This window comes from Electrona antarctica (assembly GCF_951216825.1).
Source record: "Electrona antarctica genome assembly, chromosome: 2".
NCBI lineage: Eukaryota > Metazoa > Chordata > Actinopteri > Myctophiformes > Myctophidae > Electrona > Electrona antarctica.
Window position 1 is genome coordinate 41,598,065 of NC_136807.1, and position 22,959 is coordinate 41,621,023.

Consider the following 22,959-nt stretch of genomic DNA (forward strand, 5'->3'; position numbering starts at 1 on the left):
TAGGTTTGCCAACTGCCATAAAACCCGAAAGAAGAATTCCCGAAGAAGAATATGTAAACAGACGGCGGTTGATTGCTTTCCTAGTGTACAGCACTCACAGAAGCTGCTGTTATTTAAATTTGTTACATTATTTTCCTAGGCAATGGACAAACTTATAGATCTGAGCCGATTTGACGGACAAACTAAGTTACTGCTAAAGTCTGTTATGTCCGGAGTTCGCAACGCTCTGTGTGTCTTCCATAGGCTGCAACGTTCTAACCCAGTGTCTGTACACAAGTTTCTCGAAGCTCTTTGCCGAGAAGAGATTTTTGCAGAGGATGTTGCCCAGCCACTCGTAGCGTAAGTAGAGACTAATCGGACGATGCCAATCTGATATTATCCACAGTGGCCACATTGGGGTTCTTCCTTGCTTCCTTTACAGATGTTGTCAAAGGTTGCTCTGTTCCACTTCCATTCTGGTCAAACAGTAGGCCTACTGTGCCTGTCAGGGTGCTTATATTGTGCACGTTTTCTCACTGGAAACGCTCTGCTACACCAGTGTGTCCCAACGTGGGATCCGTGTACCCTATGCCTGGGGTTCCCTGAGGGGCTTAAAAAAGCACAGGTCCATAAAGTGTACAAATGGACCCATTTGGCTCCATTTGTACACTGAGTTCAATTGAAAAGTTTGAGAACCAATTGGGCAGAATGTTCTAGTCTATGGGCTACACACTTGACTAAATGGAACAGAGCCTTCATTAGTATCATTGGTAATACCTGTAGTGTAAAGTAAGGAAGAGGTACAATTTCTTTATGCTGCCGTGCATGAAGCCTATTGAGTTACTAATAACCAGCTGAGCCGAGTACTAAAGTTAGATATTTTGTTTTGAAGGATATCATGAATTTAATCTAATTTAACCCATGATATAGCACTTAAGCAGTAATAAGAAATACAGTTTAATTTCACAGAGTACAATTGTAAATTCAAATAATGTGATGTATAAACATGAATATCCAGATCATAGGTTTCACTCTCCACCAATACCTCCCAGCTACCTACAGTAGTTGGATTCCAACATTAAAAATTCTGTTATGGGGGTCCCTAGCAGAATATTGTCCCTGGTATAATATTGTGAAATGGTGGTCCACCTCAATCAGGGGGGCCCTTGACATTAAAATGTTTGAGAACTGATGATCTATTCTACACTGGAATACAGTAACATAACATACAATTGAATTAAGACCCATTTTCTCTTCTCCCCAGTAGGCCACTGGTGTGCCTGTTGCCACGAGCATTCCAACAGAACCTTTTATCTTTCATCCATTTGGTCCATCCAGCACTTCCACAGACCAGTGTGATTCACCTGCTTGACTGCCTCAGCCAGGAGCCTAGTCCAAGCCCCTGGATCAATGCCCTGGTTAGACAGCTACAAAGAGACCTAGGGGATGCTAGGGGTGAGCCCCTGCACACTCCGCTATGCAGCCAGAGGCTGACAGGGTTGTTTGCACATTTAGTTGGTCCTGGACAGGTGGGAGGATGGAGTACATGCCTTAGTGGTGAAAAAGTAGAACTTTCATCTCGGAGTGGACCAGAAATCCCAGGTGAGGGAACTCAACAGAGAAAAAGGAAGAGCAGCTGTGTGACTCTTGACTCAGATCCCGAAGAAATTGGACAACAGACTAAACGAATAAAGATGGACCAAGGTCCTGCAGAGGATGTCTATACAGGTGATGGGTTCACTGGAGTTAATCAAGTTCCTAGAGAGGACACATTGGTAAAAACAGCTGATGTGTCCTCAATATCCTCTGCTGAACCAGAGCTGCCAGCAGGAGCTGCAGCTGACAGTGTTTGTGATTCCCTGCCTGCACATATAAAGGTAAAACACACACACACACACACTTCTTTATTATGTTTACATCCACATGAGTAACATATGCCACTACATCATCAAACAAACTGTTGTGTTATTTTCTTGTTTCAGGCTTGTATCCCTCAAATCAAAGAATTATTGGAATGCCAAGAAGAGGTAAGAAGACTTTAATTTAATTTAATAACAAATTGACCATTATATTGAATTGTGATTTACTCCATTGTGCTCCATTTTCAGTGGGACCAGAGCTCCACAGACACCTTCAGGGTGCTGAATGAGTGTGACCCCACCCAAGTACGTAATTCAATTACGTATTTATTATCGTAGCCACCAATTTCATTTTTGATGAAGTATCTGATCAGGTACTCCTACTGGAGTACATATTTGATCAATCTTTTATACTGTAGTTTGGAATCTTTGGATATTGTAAAAATACAATTATTGACCTACTTAAGATAGTTGTAACTGATGCCTCACATTTTCTCTCCTTGGCAGGTGGAGGTGTTATGCAGCATGCTTCATTTGTCAGACACACCAGAACAGAACTTACCTCAGCTATGCAGCTCTATTTTGGCCTGCTCTGACCTGAGCCACAGCACGGCTGTCACACTCATCAAGAAGCTCCTATTGGGAAAGGTACTTCTCAGGATACCTAGAGAGAATGCAATGTTCATCAGTGTGTTTGATACTAACAAGACACACTGTTTGTGTATCTGCAGGTCCTTTCCCTCTCAGAGCCAGCCTCCAGATGTCTTGTCACTGCGGTCACATCACTTTGTAGTCGCTATCCCAGACCAACCATCCATGCCCTAATTGGACCTGTTCTAGAACAGTCAAACATAGGTGAGGGGAGTTATAGTTGTATGCCCTCATTCATAAACTTGGCTTTAGATTTGTTGGCTTTTTTACACTTAGGCACTATTTTAAAAATAGCCCAAACCAAGGAGATTGCTTATTTTACACATGAAAAAATGGTGCCAACCGGCAACCAGTGTTCCCCATATGACATGATATGACAACCACTATCTAATGTTACATTTTAAATTGATTTTTCTTCCCCCTCATTCAGGGAATTCACAAGCTGAATTGCTGATCAGACTGATAGAGACCTGCCTTGAACCCCAGTTCAGACTACTTGTGCTTCCGTAAGAATGCCTAAGTCTAGAACAGACATGAAATGACTTCCATTATAAAGGCCTGAAGGGAAAAATGGAACACATTGTGGAAGTAGTATTTAATAATTTGTTTTGTTTATATGTTTATTTGTCCCCCACCCACCCACCCACCAACCACCTAGAATGATATGTACAGGAGTATGGAATGAGGCGGGAATCTCTGTCATCCATTGTTTGCTAGACTCCAAGGTGAGTAACACTTTGTGCTATAGGTGCTGTAAATGTTAGGTTAGGAAGAAATTCCCCTTTAATCACAAGGATAATACACATGACTTATTTTATTTTTTCCCAGCTTGAGTTGAATGAAGAGCAATTCACAGATTTCATTGATCAGCTGGTCAGCCAGGCTCCTCAATTCACAAAATCTATGAAGTATGCAAAAATGATGCTCACTGTCCTGACCAAGTATTGCAGCCATGTAAGTTTGTTGTTAATGTCAAGAGTAAAGGTCCCTGCACACTGTTGCGTTTTTCGGATTTTTAGCAGCGTTTTTCCGCCGGTTTTCCGAAAAAACGTGTCCAGTCTGCAAGGACCTTAAGAGCAGAGAAATATATTTAGTTAAATTATGCGAATGCTTTATTGTGTTTTAATCATTTTTGATCAGGTGACTGGTGCACACAAGCACTCCCTGCAAGGCTGTTTGATGTCAAATGAGACCTTCCTGAAAAAGGCCCTTCAAGCTGCTTTGAAGAAAATCACAGACACATAAAACTGTATTTCTTGATTCAGCGAAATGTTAAATACCAGTATCTCTTTTGTGGTGTAAAAAATGTAATTCTGTAAAAGAAAAGTTGTGTGTGTGTGTGTGTGTGTGTGTGTGTGTATATATATATATATATATATATATATATATATATATATATATATATATATATATGTGTATATATATGCAATTACAATGTAAATAAAGAATAACCAAAATTATAAACACTATTTGTTCTATATATATGTGAAGAAAGACTTCCGCACACCCAGGTACCTTAAAAGCAGGTGCGTAGGTGACAAAACAATAGGTGAGAAGAATCTGTGTGGCACTGCCACTTGGATGTTCAAGAGAAGTTTTATTATTTATTATTATATATGTACCGGTAAAATGTTGGCTGTGTGTGTGTCAGATGGGCTATTTACTTACTATGCATCAGAGCCATAGAGTAAGACAGTTACGACATTGAGGGGGCAGAAAACAGCCTGGTCACGTGGTTCATGTACTCGCGTCCAATGCATTCCGTAAACTTCCAGTTGTCCCTTTTCAATAGAAGTCTATGTTGAAGAGACTGGCCCCATGAAGTGAACGGAGTTGTCGTAACACTGTCTAAAGCGGTATTCATAGTCTGATTTATCGTGGTGAGGTGACCACCGCAACTACAATATGACGTCACAGAGCCGCGGCGAAGAGCAAACCACCGCTCTCCCCAGCCCTTCTCTCTGTTTTTACTCACCACTGCTCAACGTTAAGCTCCGGTGGTCACCTCACCACCGAAAATCCAGACTATGAATAGGCCTTTACTCTATGGCTCTGCTATGCAACAACCTTTATTTAATACATATGTACTATACGTATGTATATGGAGTTCTATAGTTTTTTTTGTTTTGTTTTTTAACACAAACAACAAAGTTATTAATACAACATCAGAGCCAGGGGGGATTACTAATAGAAACCATTAAAGAGTGAACACAAAGCAACAGTTATTGCAGCATTCTTATTTTTAAATAGTTAAAAATTGTTTTAATGTACTGCTTGGCCTCAATCTCAAATACAATGAATGAAGGTATGGAATGACTAAATTCCAATTTATGTATATGAAATTTAGCTAGAATAATGATCAAATGAATTATATATACTTTTTCTTATTATTACCTAAGTCAGAGTCAATATTATCAACAATATACCCAGATACATCCTTCCAAAACTTGTTAATGTGGTAGGGTGTTGTCACCATAGTATCTATGGTTGTCACGGAAACAATCGACAACGTGACGTCAGGCCATGACGTCACGTCACCCTATAAAGTAGAGGCGAGCAGAGCACTAGGGTCAGTCAGAAGAAGATCAATAACATACTACAAGTAAATATATCATACAGTAAGTAGCCTATATAGTGAGTAAGTATAATAAAAATGAGGTACCCTAACTAAGATACTGGGCTCAAGCTATCCAACTCCCTCAGATCCTCATGACTTCCTCAAGGAGCCTCTACAAATATGCTCTACACTACACAGCACACAGCCCACTGACAGCTCCCTGCTAATACAGGAAATCGTCATGCAGCATTGTCTGTTTTAGGGTTTTAGCTACAGTGACGTCATGTTACGCAGGGAATCGACGTGGTCAATTACCCGGATGTGTGTCTCAAAAAATACAAATATAGATTTGTATGTGTGGTGTGTGTGCATAATATGCACATATATTTATCAAGATTAAGTTGTAACATATTTTCTATTATACTAAAACATAAATTTCGCGTTATAATACCATACCGCATGAGGAAATATAAATGTCCTTACCAATATGGCTGACTTTTAGAGACGCCAATCAGCAGTTTGCAGCCTTTATTTTTGCGCAATTTCCTGTTGTACTTCCTTTTCAGCGTGGAGACGGAAGGAGCGTCCAGCAGCCAAAATGAGGTTAGATATAATTTGGTTGATTAATGTATTTTAATGTAGAAATGTGCGGTTAACGCTATGTACATATCTATTACTATATTCGTGAAAGTCTCTGGTTCCGTTTTCCTTTTGTAATTTCACTGTACGATGTTAATTATTCGACTTGAACGTATGGTGCTCCCACTCGACGCCGGTGGGAGCAGCGCGACCATTGGCATATTGGAAATGCTATCCGTTGTCATCCACACTATAAAAACACATTTTTAGAATATATTCGGACATTCAAGTAATACATGTCCAATAACCTTATCCTCAAGTTGATTATTGGTGCATTTTGTTGACATAAGTCACTCCGATGCCCCGTCTTAGAACGGCGTGCACGTAGAGGCACTAGCCCTGAAACATGACTGACATAATCATGGTTCACAACTTCACATGACGCTCGTGATGGATGTTGCGTCGCAGGCACATTTAAGACGCTAAATTAATATGAAATGGTTTTTATATTATATGCCCCGCTAACTTTATTTTTTGGGTACCCCTTTCAGTAAGGTCTCAAGAGACACGTTGTACGAATGTGTGAGGGAGGTCCAGACGGGAGCAAGGACCAAGCATAGGAAGTAAGTTGTATGTATTATGACACGTGTCAAATATTAATGAGGGTCGGGGGGATGTAATTATGTTTTGGTGGTTCTCCTAATTCTGGGTATTTTTTTCTTTTAGGTTTGTGGAGACTGTGGAGCTGCAGATCAGCTTGAAGAACTATGATCCACAGAAGGACAAGCGTTTCTCTGGCACCGTCAGGTTTGGACCTTTACTGTTTAACCCAACCTTCTCCCTGTGTGTTTCCAGCCCTGTCTAATAGTACAATATATCATGGGTAATTGAGTGAGATGTAGGACTAAAACCTACCCTAGACAGGTCAGGAACATGCATTGAGAAGTTCTTTGGGTAGTCTGACTGAGCCTTTGGGAAGGCAAAGCAGACGGACCCCTACCCTGGGTCTTAAAACATGAGGGGAGGCTAAGGGCGACTGGACTGTAAAGTTCATGTCGTCCAAGCCGACCATTTGTCAATAAGTTACCGCTGAGGCCATCTGGAACAACAGTATGGGTAAGGCTTTTATATTTTAAAAGCTATACCTGATGATGTATGCAGAGCCCGTTGGTAATAATAATTTGTTTTCTCTGCAGGCTGAAGTCCCTCCCCAGGCCCAAGTTCTCTGTTTGTGTCCTGGGAGACCAGCAGCACTGTGACGAGGCCAAAGTCGCTGAACTGCCCCACATGGACATTGAGGCCCTCAAGAAGCTCAACAAGAACAAGAAGATGGTCAAGAAGCTCGGTATGTTCTTAACTTTTAGTTTTTACCTACAAGAAATGGAATTTCAGATATCACATGCTTATTGGCACAAATATGCGTATACAAGTCAAGTAGCTAGAATTGATATGGGCCACAGCAATTATTTAAAATTCAAGAAATTGAGCCATGTTGCACTGGACAGACTTTGCCAAAAATTAAATGCAAATAAAGTGAATATTTTATTTGATTTGTGTCTTCTAGCCAAGAAGTATGACGCCTTCCTTGCTTCGGAGTCTCTGATCAAGCAGATCCCTCGTATCTTGGGTCCTGGTCTGAACAAGGCTGGCAAGTTCCCCTCCCTGCTCACCCACAACGAGAACCTGAACACCAAGGTGGATGAGGTCAAGTCCACCATCAAATTCCAGATGAAGAAGGTAGGTTTATCAATGGAGGTCAAAAAGATTTTGATTTCTTAATCTAGTACATAATATACCTTTTTTGTAATGAACCCATTTAGACCAGGCAGGGACCCCCTATATGCAACTATACCTTTCAATCTGGGAACCCCTTTTGTGGTGGTTATGTTTGTATAGTAACATCGTTTTTTTTAATAAATATTTGTTATACGTTTTTCAGGAAACTAGGTCAGGATTTAGAAGTTGCATGAATAGTTGCAGTTTGTCTGAGCAATGACACTAACCATTGCTTGCTGTGTTGCAGGTGCTTTGTCTGGCTGTTGCTGTGGGCCATGTGAAGATGGCAGAGGATGAGTTGGTCTACAACGTTCACCTGGCTGTCAACTTCCTGGTGTCTCTGTTGAAGAAGAACTGGCAGAACGTACGTGCCCTGTACATCAAGAGCACTATGGGCAAACCCCAGCGCCTCTACTAGATGGTCAAATTCTTTTCTATAAATAAAAATGTGGAGACCCTCCAATATTCTTGTTTGTACTTTTTTTTTCCCTTCCCTACTTAACGGTGTACAACTTTGTTTCAAAAATTATTGTGCTGCAGTTGATTGTTTTTGTTCAAGGTATAATAATGCAATCATTGAATATTAACAGAAAATAATTTAGCTGTCACTGATTTGATCTAAACAGGAGAGTACCCAGGCTGCACCCCATTCGACTGGTATCACTTCACTTGTTCACATGTGGTTGAATGTCTTTGTTTGGTCAATTTCGCTTGTTTATCCTGTGCAAGTTCTGATGAAATTGGTACTCTGACCTGAAAATGTTCAGTTTACTAGAGAGTAGAGACCCATGTTATCAAAAAAATAAACTAGAGCGTTGCAGTCCTGCCCCGTTCATGACGATAACGACAGGCCCAGGAAATGATTCCCCATTCATTTTCCTCAGACTTTTCAAAAAGTATTAAAGGTGTTTATGCTGCGGACAAAGCCAACTCGGATCGTGACAAATGACAAACAATATTTTGGGCTGAAATAATTACAAAGAAGAAAAGGTGTTGTACCCTGCCCTTTTTTATTCTTTCTAATTTGTTTGCCCTAAAAAAAATTGTATTTACGATTTGTCACGATCTGAGTTGGCCTTGTTCGAGGCTTACAGATCTTTAAATAAATACTTTTTTAAATGTGTATATGGGGGAAAATGCAGAATTTTTCATTTACAGAGATCATTTGAAAGACCTGGCCAAAAAAGCAAATGTAACCTTTTCTATTGAATCAGCTGTACTCTGAACAGAAAAGCGTACGAACAATTTCAAACATTAGGGACAACCCTATTTGAGTGTGACTACAGTCTTTGAATTTGGCTCCAATTCCTTTCAAGACTGCTGTAACTCTGAGCTACTGATCTCCTAATAGGATTATCCTTTTCAGTACTCTACTGAAAACCGGTAAAGCAAGAACAAACACCATTACATTGAACAGATAGGATCAGTTCTTGATCCTACCAACATCTACACTACAGTATCTGTGTCTTATTTGTATAGTAGATTCAGGAAAGCCTTACATTTTTGTCCCTTAACTTTATTGCCAAAAGTCATTTGGATTATCTGGAGTGCTACAAGCTTGTGCAATGAGCGCTGAGGTGAGTCCACTTGTCTTGAGCATGACCACTATTAAACACTTAACAACTTTGATTTTGCGACAGTATCAATTCCTGAGGAAAGTAATGTTTTCACTATTCCATAAGGTTTCTGAAGAGGCCCATTACACTGACAATCGGTTCATAATGCAATGCAGCGAGGACAGTGAAGAAGGTATAGCTATTTATCTGCTTGCTGTATCTGAAAAACTGGTGGAAAAAGTACTCAAATGTTCAATTCAATGTTCAGTATCAATTCTGCAATGTAGAATTCTGTTAACAAGGAATTCAAAATTTACTTGACTAAAAGTACAAAGGCATCAAATATCAATGGTATCAAAATGTACTTAAAGTAACAAAAATAGAAAGTACTCATTATGCAGAATGTCCTATTTCAAGTTTTATTTATGTACATTAATCTTTTGAAAATAGCAGATCTACAAGCTCACAATGCATCCCGACGCATTGTGAGCTTACACATCGGCTATTTTCAAATGGTCTAAAATGTATATAGGGCTGAAGTGATGTATGTTTTGTAATAATAATCAAAATGTAGTAACTAAAGTTTTCAAATAAATGTAGTAGAGTAAAATAATATTTGCCTGTAGTGGAGTAGAAGTAAAAGTATTGGGAATTGGAAATAACTCGATTAACAACAAATACGTACAGTACTTATGTAAATGTACTTAGTTCATTTCCACCACTGCTGAAAAAGTATTTAGAGATAAAAAACAAGTAGACTGTGTCAAGTTTGATTGATTGATTGAAGAATTTATTAACAGTTTGCAGAATTACAGTACATTTCAAGCACAAACTCAATACAAAGGCTGTTAACTGTGAGTGGACGACCCAATTAAGCATTACACTTGTTTCCAATAGGGTCCACCATGTTCAAATCATCAAAACATTTAGAGACGTACAAATAGACACTTCTATAGACAGAACAGGAATTCATCATAAAGGAGGTAAAAAGGGAAAAGAAACATATACAGTGAGGGGGAAAAAAAAGGGGTGGGCGGTGGGGGGGATTCACGTTCAGCTCCGTTAATTTGTTTTTTTTCCTTGGAGGAGCTGCGTTGGGTCCCCAAGTTGGCTCAGTGGCCATACCTTGAGTTGGCTGTGTGGCCGCGACCCTTGGCTGTGTGGCCGCGACCGTTAAACAGTTAAACTGATCTCGTTCGCAGAAATCAGTCAGGAGGAGCAACCAGTGACACCCTGGTGTGAACTTTCGATTGTAGAGCGCGTAGGCCTTGACAGGTGATACAATGCAATGTTTCACTGCATTTGGATTATTGGATTATTGTTATTATTATTTTTATTAAATGTGGTCTTACTAGATGTGGTCTTTTTTGTCTGTTTGACAGTGTAGAGATGTCAGAGAAAGAGGTAGAGGTAAGGCTATTTATATTGTATTAATGGTAACTACATTATAATATATTTATATTCTATCTACTATGTGTCTGTGTAACCTTGCTTGCTGTTTGTGATGTCCACCCAGGCTGCCGTCTCTCAGATTGGCCTGGCCTTCTGTTGTGACCAATACACCCTAAAGCAAAGGCTACAGGGAGAGGAACATGCCCGCAACCTGGCTGAAGAGAACATCCAGCTGGAGTTGACCAGAGGCAAGGAGAACTTAGAGGTAGGCAAGGATAAGTGCTAATGTATATGGTACTTGACGCACCGGATAGATATCCAGTACCATGTGTAAATATGTAGATAATTAGTTTTTTATTGATCTCTCTATATCCCTTGCACCCCCCGCCCCCTTATTCCTTGTGGAAATAAGAAGGAATAATAAGGATGGAGCACGCACAAATACTATCACCCGCTGTGACGTGGCAATAAAGTTATATTGCACAGATCACAACTCCCTACCCTTTACTCTACTCTCTGTCAGATTCTGCACTTTACATTGTCAATTTCAAGCATTTGATTAAGCAACCATTATTTTGAGTATGTATTGTTTTCCTATGGCACACAGTAGCTTTAATAGACAGTGAATGACAGTGAAATCACGGGCACAGGACTTGAGAATTGATGTTGTTCCATTGCACATAGTAAATGTGATATTTGTGTTTATGTGTGGTCTTCAGACATTGAAGGCCTTGTGTCTGGACAGTAAGCGCAGTAGGATCATCCAGAGGCTGGAGTTATGTCTGGATATCCTTGGTGGGACTGTGGAACGAATTTTCAACACGTCTGAGTTGCTGGGGGCTGTCCACCAGGTATAAGTACGCTCACTTGTCCATTACTCTTTCATCTCTGAATGGATGTTCTGTAATCGTCATCTATGTGTTTTAGGAAGCACGTGTGAGCCGAGCAGTGGAATTGATGGTGGCTCACATGGAGACTCTGAAAAGACGACATGGCCGAGACGTAGCTGAGTTGAAGGAAGCCAGGCGGCTGATCCATAAAAACGTCCGCAGGAAACCTTCAGACAAAAGTTCAGAGTACAAAGAACTGCCAGGTTTTTACATTTCCATTGAGCCCCTATTGCAGTAAATGTCAGCGTTCAAGGTTGTTCTTTATCGTTACATCTTGTGCACAGGTAGGTACATAAGAGTAAAACTTATTTTTGCTTGGCTTCTTTCAGACAATGTAACAGCATATGTAATAATAGTAATTAGTGCCACGATAGTAATATAAAAGACTAAAGGCAGTAGTAGTAGCACTAGTAGGCTAGAGTCAGTAGTTAGTAGGATAATACTAATAGGATAATACAAATTACAAATTGTTCAGCGTTTGTACAATGTGCGTGTAATATTATACACCGCCAGAATTTATCAGTAGCTGCTACAGTACTTGATATACAGTACAACACAACAGTACCTATACTACATTTACATAGGAACGGTCAAACGTGTTTAAGGTGCAAAAAAGATGCCTTTTTTACTTATTTTACTTATTTTGTGAGCATAAAGTGCAGACTGGTGTAACATAAGTGACTTCATGTCTTCAACTGCCTGTGCATAACATGGTGCTTTAGGTCACCAATACAAATTAGTTAGTGTACTTAAAATCATTAAGTAATCACCCATTCAAATGAATGGGTGATTTGGTTTCTGATAAGGTGTAAGCTTTCTTTATGACATTTATTTGATTCTGCTGTGAACCATCCCACTGATACAGATATCTTGTTGTAGATACAGATGGACTCGAAGACAAAAAGGAGAAGAAAACCTCTCCTCAGGTATTGAGATATGTGGCTTGTGGTACCACCTAACCTTTGAGTTGCTTTCTCATTTCTTCCCACAATTAATCTTCTTTGTGTTTTTCTCTCCCTTCTCTTTTAGCCAAATGGCCGCCGTAGGGTCAGCATGGCGATCCTCACTAAACAGGTAGGTACTACTGTAGTTCATTTTGTCTTCCTCAATTGTTCAAATATCCAAAATGTTATTATTATTTTTTTCTCTCCAGGAGAGGAGAAAACGAGACTTAAAAAATCAGGCAGCATGTCCTGATAAGAAAGCCATCGCCACAACCCTGAGCGCAGAATCCAGCGCCTCCATGATGACAAAGGATGCTGTTTGCTCGATGGACGACAGGTAACGCCTGCCTTTCTGTCTTTATATGCACATATGATAATAATAATTGACTTGATATACGGTACACACTGGAAATGTGTGTTTGTTTGGTGTTTGTTCTTTCTCAGTGTAAAGATCTGAGAATCTCTTGATAGCCAATTATAGAATTATTTCTAGTCTATTGCTGGAAACGTGCATTCATAGTGGTGTGTCTTCAGTTTCGTATTTCATTTTCATCAACATAAAAAGGGAAAACAAAATAAAAATCGTATTCACCCACTATAATGACACGTTTCCTTTTAGTTGTAATATGCACAAGGCTTGACTCATATTCAAGTATCTGCACATAATCTCATAACTAGACATATACCGATACTGCAGTGCCGGTCCAAGTATTCAGACAGGATTTCACTATGCTAGATAATTGTGTTTTATATTTCTTTCTATTCATATCCCATCTTGCTGACTTCTGTATCAGTTATGACATGCACAATTACACATGTTACATACTATGTCATGTAACATGGCTTGTACAAAGGTATATATTCTCTGTGTGTGTTTAACACAATTAACGCAAGTACATGCAATTATACATTATGATATCCTCTTTTTCTGTGGTTCTGCCAAGATCTGTTCCAGGTGATACTCCGTCAGAGGCTTCAGCTGTTGCACTGGAACCATGTCCTGTCCCTGCACAAGAGAGTCACTCTCCTCCTCCAGCCAAAAGGTACTTCACCTCACATAACCACTGACACAACCTGATAGGTCATGCCTTTGAGTCTGAACCCTGATATTTTGAGTTAATGTATTGGATTTTGTGTGTATTCTTTGCAGGTCCTCCCTGGGTGCCCTGAGACAGAGACACAAGGGCAAAGTGGCACTGTCAAAGAAAAAGATGGACAGGAGTAGGAGGAGCGTGCATGTTTACCAGTCTATAGACTTGTAAGTTAATAAACAACATTTTTATTTTATTTTAGCTGCAGATAAAGTCATTTTTTTCAATCAATCAATCAATCAATCACTATCTGTCTTAGATAGGTTAGAGTGGGTGACACATGACAATATTATCACACGAAAAGATGAAATTACGTAACTACTTAACAGTCTTGTATTGAGTTGTGCTTGAAATGTACTGTAATTCTCCAAACTGTCTGTCTGTCTGTCTGTCTGTCTGTCTGTCTGTCTGTCTGTCTGTCTGTCTGTCTGTCTGTCTGTCTGTCTGTCTGTCTGTCTGTCTGTCTGTCTGTCTGTCTGTCTGTCTGTCTGTCTGTCTGTCTGTCTGTCTGTCTGTCTGTCTGTCTGTCTGTCTGTCTGTCTGTCTGTCTGTCTGTCTGTCTTCCTTCCTTCCTTCCTTCCTTCCTCAGAGACAAACTGGTAGTGTCTGTCTTATCCATTGTTTGTGAGTACATCCAGGTGTATAGTAGTCATTCAGTGTTTAAAAGTTGAACCTATGGGTAAATAGCAGCTTTGGGATGAACACTGATGAGCATTACATTTATTCCCTCCTCAGGTGGTGTATGTGGAGGCGTTGCTCTGTGTATCACTGGCTGCATCGCTGTCACTGGGCTCTCACCATCACCATGCCCCTCCTGGTACTCCTCTGTGTCATAATAACACTAGTTCTCTTTTTATTCTAAGTTTCACAGTTATGTACTTTGGTGGTAAACTTTCTGTCATTGTTGGGGTGGGAAGGAACAGACGAAACAAGATAAGACAAATGATTATATTTTGTCATGTTTATTTATGTCATACAGTAGCTCTTTCTGGGTTTGTCAAACACGAGTCATTCATTTAGAGCAGGAGTTTTCAATTGGTGGTCCTTTATATGTGGTCCCTCACTCGCTGACCATGTAGTATTGCAGTATTTTCTTTCTATTTTATTTTATTTTGGGGTAACTTAGTGGCATTAAAGACATTGTCATTATGGCCCTATAAATCATTTCAGGAGGCATGGTGCTTTAATTTCAAAGGTACAGAAGAGGATGTATGAAACATCCGCTTCTGAAGTTCTAGATGAGTTGTCAGGCATAATTCCCAGAGCTTACAGTAAGAAATAAAAAGACGTTTCTTCTATTTATAATTTTTTTTTAACCTTTTGCAAGAGTGCTTTTTTCCCACACTGAGTTATCTGAAGAATAAGTACAAATCAAGGTTGGAGCCAGAAAATGACAGTATGTGACTGTCCCTGTCCACCACTATAGCCAAGAAAAACCCTAATGTTAGCCCATACCACCACCTACGTTAATTATTAGTCAGGATGGTGGTCTTGGGCTATAATATGTATTGAATAATAAGGTGTGAAGTCTGCTACGTCTGAGGAAACCAGAATATATTTTTTTTTACTCTGGTACAGTGGTTTTCAGCCCTTTTCATTTCAAGGCCCATTATTTTTTCGTCATTTGAGCCACGGACCACCATTCGATGACATTAACCTCTCAGACCCAAAACTAAAGAATATTTTGTTGTCTTGATCAAAATAGCAATTATTCTACAGTACATTCTCTAATTGTGTAGACTTATTGTAAATTAAGTAATGCAGATGTTTAACAATAATTTAACTCTTGAGAGCATAAAATGAAACCAAATGGGTCCATACGGGTCCATTTGGTTTCATCTTATGCTCTCAAAAGATAAGGGTCCATTTGGTTACCAACTATCCATCATTTACCTGAGGACCACCTGGAACCGCTTCAAGGACCACTGGTGGTCCCCGGACCACTGGTTGAAAACCACTGCTGGTACACAACAAGATGTAACAGATAAAGAAACCTGGAAACCGTGAATTATCCATGAACATTTTTGTGACCCTAATTTAAACTTAAGTAGGGATGTGTACAGACAACCTGAAATACATGTGTGAGTTTGACGTGATGTTTGTATATGAATAAATAATATGCGTAAATGTTGATGAACAGTTTTGGTGTTTCATTTTAGAAGAACAACATACATGCTCACAAATTGCACTTAGCTAGAAACTTCACCAGAAATCACAAACAATATCGTTATGTGTTTTATTTCATTTTATTATAAATATACAAAGAATATCAAAACTGATACAATCACTTGGTTAGTATCTCAAAATATTGTAGTGAGAAATAAATCCAACAAACCACTTCACTATTAAAGGCATTAGGGTTAATAAAATAAAAAATTACAATAGCAAGGCTTGAGACTTATAGCTTCACATTGTCATCAACCTACAACTATTATTAATTATATAAAAAAACAAACAATACTTTTTCTCCAAAACATTTCCAAAGTATGTATATTAAGATTTTTAGTGATAGTTGTCTATGCTACAATGTAAAATACATTAAATAGATAAATATAGCATAGACTTATATTAGGACACTTTAACAGAATTTGGAAGCTAGGTGAATCTATTGTGCAAAATGAGTGCCAGACACAAAGAGACCTTTGCGAATTACAGCAAATGTAACATATTAGTCTGTGTGACACATTAGTGAAACAAATCATATTTTTCCTGTCAAAAGGAACCTACCCGATTCACCCTAGTAACCTTAAAGAAAAAATAATTTATTTTTTAAACATACAATGTATTTTAAAACATAAAATATGTTAAAATAAATAAAACTGGCATACTGCCTATACTTTTAAGTTTTAAATTAAACAATTGCGGAAAGATGCCACGATACCAATAGGTCCAATGTTTTCTGCATTCTGTCAAGGACAGTGTCCAGCCTCTTTGGACATACAATCTCACAGAGAGTCCATTGACTAAATAAATATAAAACGTTTTTTGTTTTTTAATGCATTTCCTACTTAATGCACAGTCCTGCTGAGTTTCCCAGGCTACACCTGACTAACTATTTCAGCATCTTCTTCAACAAACCACTGGACTGGGGTTCCATCTGCAGCTCTCTGTAGAATCACATTGCCAGAACCCTGGAAAACAAGGTAATTGAAAATCAGTACTCACAAGTGATTTACATATGAATTTGTCACAATTAATTATATTGTATGATAATTTGCAGCACCTCCATGACATGTCTAATTGTGCCACATTTGTTTAAATTAACACCAGTTATTTAGCCAATTACATAGCCAATTTATTATTACTAAGTTGGGCATCAGCCTACTTGGGAAGCGATCCGAGTCGTCAGCCCCATTCGGCCAGTTCTCCAGATACCGTGAACTACTGGCGGACAGCCGTTCGCATTGATGGTTTTGAGCATTTATTGTAAGATTGTAAGATGTGTGGCGGTGGCGGTCCACTTCTATTTTCATTTTTCCAAAATTGTAGTAAAGGTGGTACAGGGGGCCAAGCAAAGAAGTGGAAATAGTTTGGGCGTACTGACCTGTTTGTAGGGTGGTAACTGAGGTGAAGCAGGGCTCTTCACTCGGTAGGAGCCCTGACGGTTCAGGGAGGCTGGACATGACTTCTGGAACTGGTTCCTCTGGTGCCAGGACTTGAGCTCCTCTGAAACCATCTCCCTGGGCATCATACGGCTGGCATGGTTGGGGTACTCCCTTAGCGAGGGGGTTCGTACCAGCCTGTTGTAGGGAGGCGGAGGTTTTAGCATGGGAGGCGGAGGTTTTAGCATACTCTTGGAAGGGGCAGTGACCTCCTGCCACTGTCTATGCTGTGGGGAGCGGCTAACAGGGGGAGGCTGGGACAGGTAGCGCTTCTCCCTATTCATCCCCTGAGGGGACAAGGGGAGACCCCCTGACACAGCCCTGCAGTAGCTTGGTCTAGCCTGGGGCTGGTTGGCATTCCTGTTCACAGCAGGGGATCTGGGGGAGTTGGAAGGGCCTTTTTGGGCCCCAAAATGGAATCCGTAAGGAGGAGGGCAGAGCTTGGGGATCTCTGTGGGTCCATCTCTACTGGGGGAGCTTGTGTAGGAGGATGCTGAGTGGTCCGAGCTGCTGTCCTCAGAGCTGGACTGGTAGGGGTGCTGGGGGGAATACTCTGGAAAGCGCGCCATGAAATCAGTAGCACAGCGCTGCTGTTGCGGCCTGGTGCGCCCACAGTTGTTCGCTGGGCTGAAAATGTCAGGCGATGGATTGCTCTTGGAAAGTCTATGGAAAAAATTTGACACGTTAGAAAATATACTTTCATTAAAAGGTGCAGTAAGTGGCAGTATATTTTGTGAAAATATGTGTTAAATAAATAGCTATTCTATATTCTGATAGTAATCATTGATATAGAGTGTTTGTCCAGTAACAGGGTTCTCCCTGTCTCTAGCTCTTTAACAGACTATATATTTTTAGGTCAGAATACCAATTTTATCCGATCAGGATAGAGAACTCATACAGGATACAGGAAAAACAAGTGAAATTGGATGGGATGACACAAACGGGCAGACACAATTGGAACTGGAACACTGTAAAAACGAAGCTGATAAATGGGTATCCTCTCCTGACTGGATGATTGCCATGATGACGGCAACCAACCTGAAAATGTATTTTCTGTTTATTAAAGAGTTAGAGATAACCCGTAATTGAGCAAACACAGCACCTTTAATTGCCTCACCTGAAAGACTGGGAGTATTGTCGGCGTACGTGCAGCTCTGGGGTGGAGGGGGCACTGCTGGAGTGGTTGTGACGCAGTGCCAGGTTCTTGATAAACTGACAGGGAAGAACCCTACCATCTGCACACACTGGAGTTCCCACTGGACTGCTGCACACAACAAAAGGCAAGACGGACACAATTAGGGATACAACTATCGATTAGTTTGTTATTATTCTATTGAAGACTTTTTCGATTAATCAAGTACGGTAATTAAGAAGTGCATTTATATATATGGTATACAGTATATTTTTGAGGGGCGCTAGCCCCTCCTATATGCCCAGCTTTCCGGGTTTGTGTAAACACAAACATTGGCTTGTGATTGGCTGATCACCCCATAGCGATGATTTGATTGGCTGAGCAAAGTACATATTGAAGATAAAAGTGAGGGCAGAAAAGTGAAGACGGAAAAGTGAGGATGCAAATTGTGATCGGCCAGAATGAGATGATGTATGATGAAGTATGATAAGAGCGCCCCTCACTTCACATGGGTGTGATTTGTATATACAGTATGCAGAAAAATAGATTTTCTTTCTACTCAACTGATTCGAATAGTCTGTCTGGTTAACCCCTGGAGCCCTATTTCCTTTGTTATACAACAATGTCTTGCACAAACATGTGATGTGTTGTGAGCTTACAGATGGGATATTGTTGCTATTTTTGAAAACCAATATTTTTTTTATAATCTACTAAACTGATTAGTTTGATTAGCTGTTGTGCCCCTAGACACCATAACCTGATGTAGAATGGGCTGCTTGAATACTTTGGAAGACTACTAGACATTGAGGACTTTTGGGGGTGTCCTCATGCGTTGGGCATTCTTACTTACTTGGACCTGCTGCTGCAAGCAGATTGAGGCTTTGAGGGCTTCCAGTAAGGCTGATCCAGACTGGACTCTTTCCATGGAGAGTTCTTGATGGGAGAGAGCTTGTACTCCACACTGGCATGGCTCGAAGACTGCTGGGAAGACTGGAGGGAGCTGGTTGATGATGACGATTGAAGAGGGTCTGCATAGGGGGAGCTCATGGCCGGAGGAGAGAGGGGGCCAGAGGAGTCCGTGTCTACGGTGGATCGGGAGGATGAGAAAAATGGGAAATGAGGCTAGACTGTTTCAAATGAGTGACTGTGATTTTTGACATGCAAAAACCCAACTTACCATCATCCATGCCGACTGCATCAGATAAGGAGCTGTCATCAGACATGGATAGATCTAGGAACAGAGACAGAACTGTTTTAATTTAGTGTAGAATCCTAGCGTCCCGTCCCTAGTCTGGAAATGTCATACTAGGTGGACATTAAGCAAAAAATAGCAGATCTACAAGCTGTTGTGAGCTTGTACTACTTTTTCGGTGAAGACATTTGGTTTAGAGGGGGAAAAAGGAGGGACCTCGGTCAATCAAGTATATAAGCTCTAAGTTTAAGTGGTTAAAGTGAACGCTTCATGATCAAAATTCAAAATACAACTTTTCCATTCCTGCAGTGCATCGTTTGACCTGAAGGGGGCGGCAGTGTCACTCACCTTTGTGTTTGGTTGGGATAGTGGTTTCCAAGGAGCGTTCATTCTTGTTCCTGTGCTGCAACACAACCGCCTGCAGTTCTTTCACTTTCTTCTCTTCTCTCTTGCACTGCTGCAGTCTGCTCTTCTTCTGCGGTTTACTGAGTTTCTCTTCCAGCGAGAGTTTCCGGGCTGCTTCATAGATCTGGAGCTGAAGGGCCAGGTCAGCCTCCAGTCCCTGTAACACTGAATTCTGGTTTAAGAATAAAATTCTGGGATTAGTTCAGAATAAATTTAACCCTCTCTATTTTATATTTTTTTTGTCCAAAGGGGAGAATGGGAAATCTATGTCCATTGTCCACCCTTTTCTTTATTTATAGTAGTTTAGTTAAACTTTAGACAGTTTACATGAAAAAGAGACAATGAGAAGAAACCATAAAAGGATGATAGTTGATACTATCATGAATGATCCTAGGTCAGCTATAGCCAATTCTGCTTGTTTACCCACTATGATGCATGTGATAAAGTAGATGGTGATATTGGACTGTACCTCTCCATGCTGATGGATCAGGCCTTCATCCAACTTGAAGGCTGTTCCTATCCTCCTGCGAACCCGAGGGGGCTTCTCATCAGGCTTCAGAGGATAGTCAGAGGACATTTTTCCAGTCAGCTCCTGTGAAGACAAAGGCCAAAGTCAGATCCCAGGGCATTGTGAAACAATATTTCAGCTACTACACATGTTATGATATATATACTGTAGCTTAAAGGACCACTTCACCACTTTTCAACCTATCTTCATATAATAGGTCCTCACTAATAATCATGAAAAGAAAATGGCGCAATTTTTTTCCTACTCGGTCTGTGTCTCATAGGAGGGCTGTGGGCAGTTCAGAAACCGTCCTCCAGTGACATCATCGATGGGGAATACAAGCTAATAGAAACTGCAGGCTTTCTTGTCCTGAAAAGTGGAAGCCATCGTTCTCACGATAATGAAAATCTAAACATTTTTGTAAAAAAAAAAATCTGCCTAATGATGATGTCACTGGAGGACGGTTTGTTTGATTGTTGTTCAATCAATCAATCTTTGTTACTAAATTGTTTTAATCAACTGTAAAATACACCCACCGCCTCTCTAATGCAAAGCTTCCGGAGCTCTAGCAGACAGAGCTCCAGGCGGTCCTCCAGAACTTGGTGCTTCATCTTCAAGGCCCTTGTATGGGTGGTCAGGTCCTTCACTGGGGATGTGGGGCTATCTGGGCCTGTAAGTCACGAAAGGATTCCATCATCAGTCTATCATCACCATGGTCATTAACAGCAGATACTTATGCTAATGTTGGTGTGACATCCGCCAACATTTTGCAACAACTTAAATCATTTAATTACAAATTGGTATTGTCTATTTTCAAGACGAAAGACAAATAAATACATTAACTGAAATTCAATATTTTTGAAGATTTGCACCTATCTTTTCGCATTGAGGTACCCTATTGCTTAAATAATGGTGTGTTTGGTGTTTTGGAGTGAAGTTCTTTAGTTCTTACCAGAATGCAAGATGATCCCACTGTCAGTGTCACTGATCTCATCTTTGCTCTCCACTGTCGTCATCTTCACTCTCTCTTCGGAGCATTCAGTTCTAGCAATACCTGTTGATATAAGCAGAGTCTGATCAGATGACAGATGAGTGATCAACTAAAAAAAGATCTAACTTTTTTTAAAAACCCTTTTATACTTGGTTCTACTTCTCTTCAACAAAAGTGAATTAATCGGCAAGTGTCCATTCACACACTTATCCATGCAACCCCCTGCCTCCCTCCCATGGTCCCTCCCTGCTCCTCAATCACAAAGGCAGCAGACCCCCATGCTTGACTCGGCACATGTGCAGAGGTTAATCCGAATCGGGGTGCCATGGTGACGGGGCACGGCACGGATGCCCAGGGGAGCGTGTCGCTCTGACTCGCTCATGAGGCGTGTCAGAGGATGTTTAAAAGAGCCCAGACCTAGAAAAAGAAAGCAGATGGCAGCAGGAATTACCACACTCGTGGACTGCACCTGTTCCCCCCGTTCGCCCCTCCCACAGCTCCTATTCAACCAGTGTCCAGAGAGCCCTCCAGGGACTTTGAAGTGGAAGAATGTCTCAATGTTTCAACGATGGGCTTGTCTGCACAACATCAGAACACATAAGGCCCGGTGCTGATTCATGTGCCACATTGGCCACTGCGCCTCAAAGCACTACTCGTAAACAAGAGGGCACAATTCAAGTTTATGATCTATTCTGTGCCAGAACATCTGACAGAGAATAAACAAGAGTGCAACAGGAAAAAAGAGAGACAATGGCAAGAGAAGAAAACAATGACGACAACAACAATGTGGGGAGCATGTTTTGTGAAGATGTTTTGTGATTTCATGTAAAATCAGGCCATTAGGTTTCTGGATGGGTTGAGGACACTGCTTAAGGATAGCCTAAGAGATACGGTAACTTTTCAAGAGAATGATATTTTTCTGTGTGTTTCTGTGTTCTTTTGGTTGATTAATTTGTCTTTGGTCTCACATGTCCGGCATCACTCAAGGCCGCTCTCCTAAAATATTTCAGTGGATCAAGAGACTCCTTCATGGTTGTTAACCTGATTAGAGGATATGATTAACTTCCCTTCTTTCTCTGTTATACAACCATGGAACCACAATGCATAAACTAAACAACACCCCTGTTTACCCATATCATGAAAAGCCTACTTTAATAGAAAATAATTATCAAACAAAACAAACAAAACAAAACAACAGTCTATTTCTGGGTCAAGGGACTCAAGCAAACATGTACAGTACATGTGCGTGCATGCATACACACACAGGCGCACACACAGGCACAGGCGCACACACAGGCACAGGCGCACACACCGGCACAGGCGCACACACAGGCGCACACACAGGCGCACACACACACACACACACACACACACACACACACACACACACACACACACACACACACACACACACACACACACACACACACACACACACACAGTGAACGTGTGTTAGCAGGGGCTTCATAAGCCTAGGTCCTGCTATCTCTTAATAGTGTTTGGAGATGTGTATCAGGCCTTTCCTGTTAGGGACCAGAACGATACAGGACCTGTGTGGATGAGAACGTCCTTTGACAGGATGTTATTGTGTCAATCCCACAGACTCAGCCCTTTCAGTGCAGTAACTCATGTGAACTGATGCAGCTTTGAGTGCACGGTAACACAATGAGTAACAGGCGGCCTGACTGTGCACTGCTTCTCAGTGAAAACAGTGCAACAAAAGGTCCCATATGCACCCACCAGCCGGGGTAATCTGCTGTGGGTGAAATATCTGCTGACACCTCTGGCTTCAGCCTAAGAATGTTATTGGGTCTGTGTTGCACCAATATTGAGACAAGGCTTCAACGAGAGGGGA

The 22,959-nt window shown here is 40.8% G+C and overlaps 3 protein-coding genes across 4 annotated transcripts; 2 read left to right on the plus strand and 1 right to left on the minus strand.

The window, feature by feature from the left end:
* The first annotated feature begins 36 nt into the window (after nucleotides 1–36).
* Nucleotides 37–3,841, plus strand: fance (FA complementation group E). Of its 2 annotated transcripts, none has more exons than XM_079524800.1 (10): nucleotides 37–339; nucleotides 1,244–1,856; nucleotides 1,962–2,006; nucleotides 2,088–2,144; nucleotides 2,346–2,486; nucleotides 2,570–2,693; nucleotides 2,920–2,995; nucleotides 3,148–3,214; nucleotides 3,318–3,443; nucleotides 3,630–3,841. In XM_079524800.1, the coding sequence occupies exons 1-10, from the start codon at nucleotides 143–145 to the stop codon at nucleotides 3,732–3,734; spliced, it is 1,551 nt and encodes a 516-aa protein (XP_079380926.1). In that variant the 5' UTR covers nucleotides 37–142; the 3' UTR covers nucleotides 3,735–3,841. The 2 variants fall into 2 exon arrangements, with proteins under 2 accessions (XP_079380926.1, XP_079380927.1); XM_079524801.1 differs by having other exon boundaries at nucleotides 1,247–1,856.
* Nucleotides 3,842–5,566: 1,725 nt separating this feature from the next.
* Nucleotides 5,567–7,866, plus strand: rpl10a (ribosomal protein L10a). The gene is made up of 6 exons (XM_079524873.1): nucleotides 5,567–5,649; nucleotides 6,177–6,248; nucleotides 6,352–6,432; nucleotides 6,822–6,970; nucleotides 7,190–7,362; nucleotides 7,649–7,866. The coding sequence occupies exons 1-6, from the start codon at nucleotides 5,645–5,647 to the stop codon at nucleotides 7,817–7,819; spliced, it is 651 nt and encodes a 216-aa protein (XP_079380999.1). The 5' UTR covers nucleotides 5,567–5,644; the 3' UTR covers nucleotides 7,820–7,866.
* Nucleotides 7,867–15,451: 7,585 nt separating this feature from the next.
* Nucleotides 15,452–21,129, minus strand: inavaa (innate immunity activator a; the record flags this gene model as incomplete). The annotated part of the gene is made up of 9 exons (XM_079515469.1): nucleotides 15,452–16,405; nucleotides 16,819–17,539; nucleotides 17,994–18,140; nucleotides 18,859–19,090; nucleotides 19,186–19,239; nucleotides 19,549–19,777; nucleotides 20,075–20,197; nucleotides 20,650–20,783; nucleotides 21,066–21,129. 9 exons carry the CDS (start codon nucleotides 21,127–21,129, stop codon nucleotides 16,313–16,315), a joined length of 1,797 nt encoding a protein of 598 aa, XP_079371595.1. The 3' UTR covers nucleotides 15,452–16,312.
* Between the last annotated feature and the right edge of the window lie 1,830 nt (nucleotides 21,130–22,959).